Below are 12,569 nucleotides of genomic sequence, written 5' to 3'. Positions count from 1 at the left end.
TTGAATTAAAACCAATTAAAAATATTTTAATGTTACTAAAAGAATTATTTTTTAATATAATAGTATATTTAATTGAATAATAATATAATATTTAGTTATTTATTTCAATTATCAAGTTTTAAGTATATTTGTAATAAATTAGTAATTAATTAATTATATAAAATAAATTGATAAACATTAATACATTACTAGATAAATGATTACTTAATCAATTATAACATTACGTTATAGTTAAATGATTACTTAATTAATTATAAGTTTATAACATTATATTAGTAATTTAGTACATTACTTAATTAAATAATTAGAAATTTAATTAATTATAACATTATATTATAGATTTATAGTATAATTACTTAATTAATTATAACATTACATTATAAACAAATATTTATTTAATTAAATGATTACTTAATTAATTATAACATTCCATTATAAACATTAATACAATACTTAATTAAACGAAAAAAAATTTAATTAATTAGAATATTACATTAAAGATTTATAGTATGATTACTTAATTCATTATAACATTACATTATAGTATGATCACATAATTAATTATAATATTACATAATGAAATGATTATTTAACGAATTACGACATTATATTATAAACATTAGTAATTTACTATATTAGTACAATACTTAATTAAATAATTAGAAATTTAATTAATTATAACATTATATTATAAATTTATAGTATGATTACTTAATTAATTATAATATTCTATTATAAACATCAGTACAATACTTAATTAAATGATTAGAAATTTAATTAATTATAATATTATATTAAAGATTTATAGTATGATTACTTAATTTATTATAACTTTACATTATATTATAGTATGATCACATAATTAATTATAACATTATATAATGAAATGATTACTTAATTTATTACGATATTATATTATAAACATTAGTTATTTATTACATTAGCCTAATACATAATTCAATTATTATAAATTTAATTAATTATAGCATTACATTATAAATTTATAGTATGTTTACTGAATTAAATGATTAAAAATTTAATTAATTAAAACGTTATATTATAATTAAATAATTACTTAATTGATAATAACATTATATTATATTATAATCACTTAATTAATTATAACATTATATTATAGATTTATGGTATAATTACTTAATTAATTATAATATTCTATTATAAACATTAGTACAATACTTAATTAAATGATTAAAAATTTAATTAATTATAATATTAAAATATAGATTTATAGTATGATTGTTTAATTAATTGTTTGTGTTTTGGTTTTGATTGAGAAATTTTATGTGAATTGTGATGAATTAATTGAATTCAAGTGTTGCCTAGAAATTAAAGAATTTATGAGTCGCATTGGACACAAATGAAGGAGTAGTAAAAAATTGTTAGGGGTGTATTTATAAACTTTTAAAATATTTTTGTCATTTTTAAACTAATAGAGGGTAATTGATTTTTTACAGGGTACCCGGGAAAGGAACCGAAACCTGTATTTTAGGTTCCGGTTCCTTGAATTTAAGAACATGTATTGTACGGTTCCAGTTCCGGTTCCTTTTTTTGGGAACCTGCACTGTGCGGTTCCGGTTCTCCTGAAAAATATAGGATACTCGGAACCGCTCACCCCTACTCATGTCTTCCTGGGTTTGTCTCGTAATGGAATTGGGAAAGGAATAACTATAGGAAATGAGATTTCTTTATTTCCTTCCTGGTTTAGCAAGGAATGCTCATTCTCTGAAAGTGAGGAATCCCATTCCTCCCAAAATTTGGGAGGGATGGGCATTCGAGGTCGAGGAACAATGTCTAGGTAGAAATATTCACTTTATCCCTGTTTCAATTTTTTTTTTTTTTTTTTCCATTTTTTCTCTAATGTAATTTGTTTAAATTTTGATTATTTTATGATTTAATATTAGTAAATTAAAAGATTTTAAAAAATTCATTTACTATTTGTCCTCACCACCATCATCACCATTGTTGACACCACCACTGCTACTACCACCATTCTAGAAACCGTAATCTTCCGGATGTTGACGTGAACGACGATTGTTCGATTTTCATATTTTTGAATTTTTTATTTAAACAAAAAAGAATGCTTTTGCATTTATTAAATAAAATAATACTATAGTAGTTTTATTCATAACAATTAATTTAAATATAAATATTTTATGAAATATTTAAAAATTATGGAATGAGTTTTCTCTAATTAAATTTCAATGGATTTCATTGTGTGATAAAATATACATATTTAATCATTTAAATTTAAGGGTATTTTTATCCAAACAATCACAAATTTTATTCCATTATATCAAATTCCTTTTTACAAGTAAATAATGTAATCCTATTTCATTCCTTCATACATTTTTATTCTTATTTTACAAGTAAATAATGTAATCATATTCCATTCCTTCATATCACAATTTTTTTTTTAATCTATAGGTGGTTTTAAAGTAATTTCAATTAAGGATAAAATTTTAATACATGAATCATAATGATGTTTATTAGATAAAAGATTAGGGGTGAATAGTTCTTAAAATACAAAAGGGAAAATATTATTTTTGAAATAATAATAAAAGGTTTATGATAAGTGTAAGTATAATCATAATTTTTATTTTGTCATGATTTATGCAAAGAATAATTTGTGGGATAATATAATAATAAATGGGACATCAATAGCATAACTTTAGAAACTTATTTCAAAACTCTCTCTTACAGTTCATCATATTATCTAATCTTACTATATAATTTCATATTATTTAATCCAATAATATAATAAAGTCGAATTTTAAATTTCTCTGTATCATGTTAATATTTGAAAGAAGCTGGTATTTGTGTGTTATGGATGTAGTATAAATGTTAAGTTTTCTAGTATTCAACTGTCACTGACAAAACTCTTCTAAGAATTCTCTTACTTTACATGATCTTTTTCTGAGAAGACATTCTATGAAAAACATGTCCTTAGGTAAGAGTTGATGGGGAGAAATAAATGAATACAAATTTTGTAGAAAATGATAGATTAATTGCAGGTTGAAATTTTTTCCATAGCTGTATTATGAACAGACAGCACAACGATATCAAAAGCAAAGCCAGAGTAATTTACAATAGGCTTACATCTTTGTATCCTAAAACTTGTATCAATTTACAAATTCCTACAAATACATGCAACATCACTAATTCATCAAGAACAAACTAATTGCATTTTTTTTTCTTTTTCATTTTTCTCTTTTCTTTGATCCTACTTTTTGCCCCAACTACACAAGACATGAAACATAAATGTAGTGCAAAAGCAGAATCTTGAAAAAGAACATGGCATGCATATTTTGGGGCAGAGCTTAATATGGAAAGATGTTATGTAAAATAAAAATGGCATCACTGAGAGATGCATTAAAAGAGAAATCTAATTCCTGATCTTTGCAGCTCAAGTATATATTTTGTCAATATGCTTACCCTGTAATGATTCATGTAAACTCAAGGAACAGATCTGCATCTACCCTGTATCCCAATTCTTCGTATTTCTTTCAGCTGACGAGCGATTTCTTGAATAAATGACAGCCCCTCATTCCCATTCTGAAGAAAGTTAAAAGTACGCTCAAGAAAGTTGCAATCATCCTTAAGTGCTTTCAACCGGTCACTGAGGTCTGAAATTTCATTTTCATGAGCAACCAAATCATTTTCTCTACAACGAGTGAAGTCTTGTTTCCCATTTGAAACCAAGCTGTTTCCTCTACTAATAACTTGATCTTCACCAAGTAAAGCATTCAATCTTTCTTGAGCAGGAATGCTCTCATTAGATACAGGCAAATCTTTTTTCATTGACAAACCCTTCTTTTGTGTCCAACAACTTAATGAATTCCCCTCATCATCAAGATGTTTTCCTTGATTGTGCTCAACGTTTGCTGCTGCTTCAGAATATGGACCGTCAGACAGGTCATGCACAATCCCCTCATGAGCAAACATATGAAATTTCCTCTCCAAGCTATCCAAAAATTGCAGAATGTGTAATTTTTCATCTACAAACTCTGACCATGAAATTGTGTCGATATCAGGTTTATCTCTGTCTTTAGAGACCTCAGAGTGCATTGAGTTACAAGGTACTAAGTTGGCATTACCATTAATATGGTTCAAACTCAAATTCTCTCCATTCACATTTTCCTTTTTTAAATTATGATTCTCCACCTGTATAGTCCGCATCATTGGCTCATTTAGGTAACTTAACCGATAATATTCAAGATCTGCTTCCAAATCTTGTATTTCCTTATCCTTTTCAGCCAGGAGAGTATTAGCTTTCTCCAATTCCTCGAGATCATACTCTGCTTGTTCTTCCATCATTCTTAAGTACTGTAGAGCATCCATTTGGAGGGCTGCCTTCTCCTCTTGCAACCTAGTAATCATGGCCATTGCCTGATTTGCAGCGACCGCTGAAGCACTTCTTTCTTCATCCAATTCTTTATACAAAGCATTCATGCATTTACGATCATATTCAACCTGCCTCTTTAACCGATCAATAGTACTTTCACCTTCGATTTCACTAACAGTACTTCCATCCAATGATTCAAGACTAGTAGACTCAGTTCTCTCTGCCAAAATGGACTTCTGAACAGTTTGAATTCCATTAGAGCTAGAAGTATCAGTCATCTGGAATTCATCACCACAACCTTGCACATTGTTACTCATATTTTTCACTGGTAAATTAATCCCTTCAGCAGATGACAGCTTCAGATTTTGAGCATCTCTATCATGTTCCTCAATTGATTTTAGTGCAACAAGTCCAGTTGTTGCTCTTTCCTCACCATTGACAGCCTTCTTACAGACATCACCCCGATCCTCAGAAGTTGGACTTACAGGAGCAAGGTTACTCAAAACCTGATCATTTTTAGTACCCACTCCAGCTGTTGTATATAGCAACTTCAATATTTCCTCATGAGGGTTGATGGGAACATGTTGAGTATTGGTTGTTCTGGTAACATTTGCTGCAAAAAACCGTTTTAGCTAAAAGGACCAGTCATATAACACGTACATAGAGATAAAGAGCAGAGAGAGTGAGCTTACCCTTCCTTGGTGGTACTTCAACAGGAACATTTGCAGCCTCATAAGATGGGTTCATATCAACTAGAGATACAGGGTCAGCAATTGCAGCAGGATTGATGCTCTGACTGATTGGTGATATTCCAGTGGGAACTTCGGAAGTGTTAGATGGTGGGAAAATATCATCTAGTGAAATAAGCTCTGGCAGCGGATTAGAATACGTTTTCTGATGAGAATGCTGCCAGTTAAACTCAGCCAGGTCATGCCAACTAGACACATTAGAAGTCAAACATTTTATATCATGGGGTTTGCCAGCATCATCCTTTGCCTCATTTGTATCACGAATTACACTATTACCATCATCATGATCGGGGGATAAGAACTCTGACTCCAAATTGGAAGCGATTTTCAGCTCACTGGATTGAATCTGAGATAAAGAATCAGAACAACTTCTTCCGACAAGACAAGATCCAATGGATTGTCCAGAAAATTTTCCCCTCGTTTTCTTCATGCCATCCTGGCGGCTTAAACATGGCACAGAAGGATTAGGTTTAGCTGCCCTGGTTCCAGGTGATTTTAGCTGGGGTAGCCTTGGCAAGTTTTGTCTTGACTTCCAAGGCTTATTGCAGCATGAACACAAGCTCTTGCTCCTAGAACTAGGAATAAAATCCTTGTTTGGATTTGAGCTTGGAGAACCACAACCAACAAGATCAAACCCCAATTTTCCAAAAAGTAGCCTGTGCATATCTAGGTTGGAATTATTTTTTGTGGAGAAGGACAAGAGACAATCATCACACATTGCACAGCCATCTCCAAGCTTACCATGCTTATGGCAACAAATTAAAGATGATATCTCCAATCTGTGATTGCTGCAAATAAGATTCCGATAAAATTCAGGCCTCTCATTGCCCAACACATGATCAAGCCTGGAGCACAAAATGCAAGGTGATTGCAATTTGCAATAACCCGCAAATTTTGTCAACAGAAATGAGTAGACAGCTTCAATAAGCAGCAGAAAAATCAAGACCCATTCACAAGCTGTAGATGTAAGTATTGTCGTAAACCCTTGCATATTCCTCTGTGCTTTAACGTATGACATCCCTTTTGCAGCCATTACCACCAAAATCAATCTAGTAGACCATAAGTTTCCTATTTGGTTGAACAAAGAAAATCTTTACTCGATCAGAAACGTAGATGTTCCAGACCTCCCACTGCAAAGTGGAGAATCGCATCCTCATTCTACCAGCAAGCTGCTACACGTTGAGAAAAAAATAAAAATAAATCATTCAGTAATTGGAAAATTGGAAAAAAAAATAATAATAAATACTGTGTGCTTTTAGACAACAGAGAGGACCAAGAGACATCCAATTTTCAAAACTTATGATAGATTCAACTAACTAGGAAAACAAATTCAAATTCAATTAACCTTCACAGATATTGACAAATAGACATATTTGATTCTTTTTTCCAGGAAAAATGAAAAAACATATAAAAAAAAAAAAAGGTACAAAAACAGGTAGGTTAAACCCAAATCTAAAAATTTCTAATCAATAAAGAGCCGAATGTTTAGTATCAACCAACAAAATGGCATATTAACAATCATGAATAAAACCAGAAGTAGAACTTCAACCAACCCAACAGTGAAAGAGAAAATCCACAACCTAACTCATTAAAGTTACAAACCAAACCCAGATTTAATGCGCATTACAAGATCCATTATCCAAACCAGAACAATCCATTTCTCTACCCATATAAACAGAGCCAAAATGTCATCAAATTCACCCAAAAAAAAAAAAAAAACCCACAATGCACGCTGCAATTATAAATAAACAAAAAGGCTTAAAACTTGACAATGTAATAGAAAAAAGGAGAAATTTTTACCTGGTTCTCAGCAACTTTATGGTGGATCAAATGGGATGAAGAAGAGAATGAAAAATGATGAGAAGTCGTTGTCCGGGAAATGACAGACCGTTGAAACCAACTATTTGATTTTTGTGGGTCGCCAAATAAAGGAAAATTTATCTTTTTTTTTTTTTAACAAAATAGTGAAAATATAAAACAATACATGTGGTATGTTTAACTTTCAATTATCACTTATTTATTTCTCCATATCTAATTCTTCCATCTATTTACTCTACACCATTTAAGTTGCATTATAATATAATAATAATTTAATAAAGAAATTACAGGATTAAATACCCATTTAAATAAAAACTATTCATTCAATAAGTTAATAATTAATATCAATAAGGAAATATTGATTATAAATTCCGAAGCTTTGTAGTTGTGGAGGGTAAATCTTTTCTTTTTCAATTCAATCATTGGGCCATAGCCCATGGATCTAGACAATATGAAATCTAGAACAACAATCCGCAATACATATTTCAGGTCGAATTAGACCCGACTTGACCCGATCATACCTTTCCTCTACTCTGCCTATCTCTGACTGAACCGAAACCGATACTAAACTAAAACGACCCATCAAATCTCTGAAACATCCCAGATTCTGTAACTCGTAAAAATCAAATCTTTTATATGAAGGGTCTCCTCCGCTCTTTCCATGTAAAATGAATAAGAAAAAAATCGATGCTTTCTCAAGCTTGTTGCTTCATTCTTGTTTAATTTCTTGTGTTGTTTATTTGATAAGTCAGAATGTGTTTTTGATTTTTTTTTTTTTTTTTTCCGCAGAGGCTCGGAGGTGTTAGATTTTATGCCGTGTTTGGCAGCAAGGACTTGAAGATAGATGGGGTTAAGGATGTTATAGCTGTTGCTTCTGGGAAAGGCGGTGTTGGCAAATCCACCACTGCAGGTATTTCCAACATTTTTTAATTAAAATTATTTATTTTTATCTCTTTGAGCATGACGGGTTTAGTTAATGTTACTTAATAACATGAATGAATGATTATTGTAGAAATTAGTTGAAATAAACTAATTCTGTAGCATTGTTGTTTGGATTTGTGCAGTTAATTTGGCTGTTGCGCTTGCTAACAAGTGTCAATTAAAGGTGGGTTTACTTGATGCCGATGTGTATGGACCTTCGGTTCCGATCATGATGAATATCCATCAAAAGCCTGAAGTCACTGAAGGTGACACATTTGTGTTTTTTTTCAACGTGATTAAATTCAGTTGCTTTCAGTTGTAATTGATTGTTTAGGATGTGTGTTAGTCAGCAGCTAACCTCAGTAGGGAAATTAATGATGAATATATTGCTCTTAATTTGCCACAAATGTAGTTGCTATTGTAAGCTGCATCTGGAAATGGATGAAATTTTGTTCTTAGCGTGTATGAGTTCTTAAAAACAAAAATAGCAATAAACGATCGTTTACTTTTTTGAATGGTGTTTGGGTTTGCATTGGTATTCTCAATCTTCAAAAGTTCTTCAATTAATGGTGTCCAACTTTGGTGGTTGAAATCTTCAATAAATTGGTTTAGATATCTCTCATCTATAGTAGTTTCAGTATTCTTGCCAAGGTGGATTTCTCTGTCATTTAATAAAAGTATGAAATCTTGGATTACTAATTGCTGGAATACTTGGCAATTTGGATCATTCAAGAAAAAAGTATTTTAGAAAAATTCAAGAATTAGAGGAACTAGATATGAGGAAGAAGCTGCTTAACACATTCTCATTACTTCAAATGATTATCTAATTTTATCGATCTTCTATTTCAATAAAATGGACCATATATTCCTAGCAAAAAATAGAATGGATCTCATAGAGTAGAATTGTTAAAACATTCAATTTTTTATACAAGATCTTATATAATAGGTAGGAACTTTTGTTATCAAATTACCCATAATGCATAACTTTTCTTAATGTGTTCATATGCTGCGTCATAATATGTATTGGAGCTCCTATAAAAAAAAATATAATAAGTATGTGAGGAACACTTAGTCAAACAGTGAGCCTTGTAGAATATTGGTCTTTCTCAAAGTTAGTAGAGGCATTAGAACCACTATTTTAAAACTAAAGGTTAGTTTAATCTTACCTTGGTTTTCAACCTCTGCTTTTTTCTCTCTTTCTCCATGCACGAGTGATTGAAAACAACATGCTTTGGATAATGAGTTTAAGTCTTTTCCTCCTTCTGTAATACTTCAACTATAGTAAACAATAATTACACACATTTTTGATGGAAAGTTTTTGGCTTATGGTTGCACAATATTCTACAAGATACTTTTATTTTTTAATTGTCATTTATTTTTTTGCTATGAAACGAGAAAATATAGTTGTCCACAAAAAGGACAAGCACTGCTAAGCAACCAAAAGGACTCCAAAAACTGGAAAGAAAAAAAAAAGTTTAATTCGGCCCTAATCGTAGGAACATATATAGCCCCTATACTGAACTCAAAAACTTCCCAAATTAGGTTATCAAAGCTTACCAGTTATGTTGAATAAAGAAGAGACTTCCTAAAGCTCAAAAGAAACAGACATCCATTGAGAAGCCCAAAAGTTTAGTCTGTCCCACAATGAAGAAGCTACCGCCTGCAAAATCTTCAAAAATATAATTTCGGTCAAGCCTTTTATTTTTTTTGGGTTTACAATTATATAAAATTATGATGCTAGTGTACTCTTAGCTTCATTTCACATGAGCTGAAGATTTTAAACATTATGTGTTCCATTTGGGATTAAATTTAATATGGCTACTTAATTAGTGGTTTTATGATGCTTATTTTTTCTCCTCTTGCTTGAAGATATGAAGATGGTTCCAATTGAAAATCATGGTGTTAAGTGTATGTCAATGGGATTTCTTGTGCCGGAAAACAGCCCAATTGTGTGGAGAGCTCCCATGGTATGTCTACTTGTCGTCCAAGGATCTAGTCAATTACATGCTAATTGTTCCGTGTGTGCTGTTTTGCAAAATATGGTGTTTGACATTGATGATGAAAAATTATAATCCTAATTATTGGATTTCTCTGTATCTCACAGTTTGACTCTGCTGTAATAGCTGTTTGCTGTTCATCAGTTTACTATATGCAGTTACATAGTCTATAACTGATTGTTTATGGCAAGACTGTGCTGTCTTCTTCTCATTTATACATATTGATTTTTCCGGAAATTGAATTCACTATATGCTTGCAGGTAATGAGTGCTCTTCGTAAAATGTCAAAGGATGTTGATTGGGGAAATCTTGACATTCTTGTGATAGATATGCCCCCCGGAACTGGTGATGCTCAGTTAACTACAACGCAGACACTGCAATTATCAGGTTGATAAAATGAAAACATTCTTTTTTGCTTTGCTGATGTCTGCATTTTATGGACTTGTATAGGCTTGGAATTACACAGTAGTTGTTGAAAGATACTGATGTCCTTTCATTATATAAATGTATTTTTCTGCTGGCTTTTTTTTGGAAGAAGTGGTTTCACCTCACACACTGCACTATGATTAGAAAGTTGCTCAGCAACTGTTTTTAACTAAATTGACAGTGTTAAGCTTTCACTCAGTATTAAACTTACATTACTGTGCTTAACTGTAACTTCTTGCTTGTGATTTATGGAATTACTATTCAGCTATTTTCTCATTCTTGGAAACTAGCATTTTCAATTGTACTAACATGGGATTTGAAATGATATGTAAAACTATTGTAGATCCTCTGTTTTTTTTTTTTTTTTTTTTTTTTTTTTTTTTTTTTTTTTTTTTTTTTTTTTTTTTTTTTGTAATGCCAAGTTCTGATTATTAAAGCAACTTCATGCCTTTTTTAGCGCAAATTGAAAAAAAATCCAATTTTTTAAAATCGTTTAGTCATTTGTGTTTTTCTTCTCGTATGCAAAATATAAAGTATTAAGTCATACTATCTTTCTTCTTGTATACCCCGAGAAAGAAAAAATGTAAAAAGATGGTTTTAGGTTTTTCTGTTTTCAAGGGGTAGTTCTGCTTAAATAAAATTGTGAATTGGTGTTTTATGACTTTTCGGTTGGCTGCAGGTGCAGTGATTGTCTCAACTCCACAAGATGTTGCATTAATAGATGCTCGTAGAGGAATTGCAATGTTCTCTAAAGTTTCAGTTCCTGTATGTTTTTTTCTTGTGCAAATCTCTCGTATTGGTTGCAACGTGTTGAAAATTTTGCATGGTTCATCAGTTCAGTTTTGTGAAATATTCATTTAGATGAATCATATGATTGGATAAATTCAAATTCATATAAATTTTGAAGGGTGCAAGGTTTAATTATTAAAATTTGAGATTTGTAGTTTGTCTGAACTTTCTTACTTGAAATGAAGTAAATGCTGCTTGTAATTACCCATTCTTCTTTTTCTACTTTTAATGAAGATTGTGATTGCTTTTACAGATATTGGGGCTGATAGAAAACATGAGCTGCTTTGTATGTCCACACTGTAGTGAGCCTTCCTTCATTTTTGGGAAGGGAGGAACTCGAAGGACAGCTACTGAAATGGGTCTGAAAGTTATTGGTGAGGTATATCAATTTTCTATCTTTTATGTTTCTTTGCTTTTTTTTCTTTTAATTGTCTAGGGTGCCAGGATTGAGATTAGGGGTAGGTGTTGTTTATGAATTGAATACTTAATATCATTTAAATGCAAACATAGCTTGTAGATATGGACCTAGATTAAAGATGATACAAGTTCATCAGCTCAGGAAAATGAGAGGATAGTTGTATACCTACTCCAGGTACCTAGAAATGAAAAATTGAGAGATATAATAAATACAAAAAAGTAGCTGACTTTGGAGCTGATAAATGGTAGATACTCATCACTCTATGCGATTTTCAAAATTTTTGGATTGTCTACTTGTTGAATAGATGGAGGAAAGAACAGCCTTATGCTTAGATCGAGCAAAATTCCTGATTTTTCATGGTCTTATTTACAGCCAAATTCATTATTAAGGGTTGTCTTAAATTTATTTGTTTACTGCCTTCATGCACATGATGCAATGCAATTGAAGTATACAATGGCAGGCTAGATGTGGTACAATGGTACATTAATATGTTCTCACTGTTTCAGATACCACTAGAAATGGATATCCGAAAAGGTTCAGATGATGGTGTACCTGTAGTAATATCAGCACCTGATTCTATTGTCTCTAAAGCATACAGTGAAGTGGCTGTTAATGTGGTCAGAAGACTCGAGGAAGTGGCGCAAGAACAATAACTTCAATCCGGAAACTAATTCTGTGCGGCGCCTCACTTATTCCGTTGAGCCATACTAGCAGATATACTTGGTCAAGGTTTTATAGCCTCACTAACCTCTAAATTACGGATGCAATTTTGAATCTTTTTCACTATAGAAGAGAGCAGCACAGTTGTTAGAATATCAACTTTGATGTCTTAAGGTGTAGGAGAACATGGAATGCAGTCAATGGTTGCAGCCCGCTGGCATTGTTCCATTACATACTGCTTATGTTGCAGCCAACTGCTATTACAGGTGAAAGTTTATGTAAAGAACAGAGCTGTACATGCTTCTCATTGGACAGTCATAATTTATAGTTGCAGTGTTTGTTGAGTCAAATTATGCAGCTTCAACTTGGTTGCATTTGATCATAATGAAAGAATATATTCTTTAATGATAAAAGAATTTCTGTAATAT

At 31.3% G+C, this 12,569-nt stretch overlaps 2 protein-coding genes across 4 annotated transcripts; one reads left to right on the top strand and one right to left on the bottom strand.

The window, feature by feature from the left end:
• Window positions 1–3,221: 3,221 nt before the first annotated feature.
• Window positions 3,222–6,998, bottom strand: LOC116136286 (probable myosin-binding protein 4). 2 transcript variants are annotated; one of them, XM_031422010.1, is made up of 3 exons: window positions 6,913–6,998; window positions 5,056–6,281; window positions 3,222–4,976 (listed from the first exon to the last, which is right to left on the bottom strand). In XM_031422010.1, the coding sequence occupies exons 2-3, from the start codon at window positions 6,143–6,145 to the stop codon at window positions 3,475–3,477; spliced, it is 2,592 nt and encodes an 863-aa protein (XP_031277870.1). In that variant the 5' UTR covers window positions 6,146–6,281; window positions 6,913–6,998; the 3' UTR covers window positions 3,222–3,474. The 2 variants fall into 2 exon arrangements, with proteins under 2 accessions (XP_031277870.1, XP_031277866.1); XM_031422006.1 differs by having other exon boundaries at window positions 5,056–6,284; window positions 6,913–6,989.
• Window positions 6,999–7,440: 442 nt separating this feature from the next.
• LOC116136025 (iron-sulfur protein NUBPL) lies at window positions 7,441–12,156 on the top strand. Of its 2 annotated transcripts, none has more exons than XM_031421762.1 (8): window positions 7,441–7,593; window positions 7,720–7,840; window positions 7,995–8,117; window positions 9,721–9,818; window positions 10,109–10,235; window positions 10,954–11,039; window positions 11,317–11,437; window positions 11,988–12,156. In XM_031421762.1, exons 1-8 carry the CDS (start codon window positions 7,567–7,569, stop codon window positions 12,023–12,025), a joined length of 741 nt encoding a protein of 246 aa, XP_031277622.1. In that variant the 5' UTR covers window positions 7,441–7,566; the 3' UTR covers window positions 12,026–12,156. The 2 variants fall into 2 exon arrangements, with proteins under 2 accessions (XP_031277622.1, XP_031277616.1); XM_031421756.1 differs by having other exon boundaries at window positions 11,317–11,442.
• Window positions 12,157–12,569: the final 413 nt, after the last annotated feature.

Source organism: Pistacia vera, unplaced genomic scaffold (genome assembly GCF_008641045.1).
Source record: "Pistacia vera cultivar Batoury unplaced genomic scaffold, PisVer_v2 Contig109, whole genome shotgun sequence".
NCBI lineage: Eukaryota > Viridiplantae > Streptophyta > Magnoliopsida > Sapindales > Anacardiaceae > Pistacia > Pistacia vera.
The sequence above is the reverse complement of the archived record's forward strand: the minus strand, read 5'-3'. Positions and strand labels throughout refer to the sequence as shown.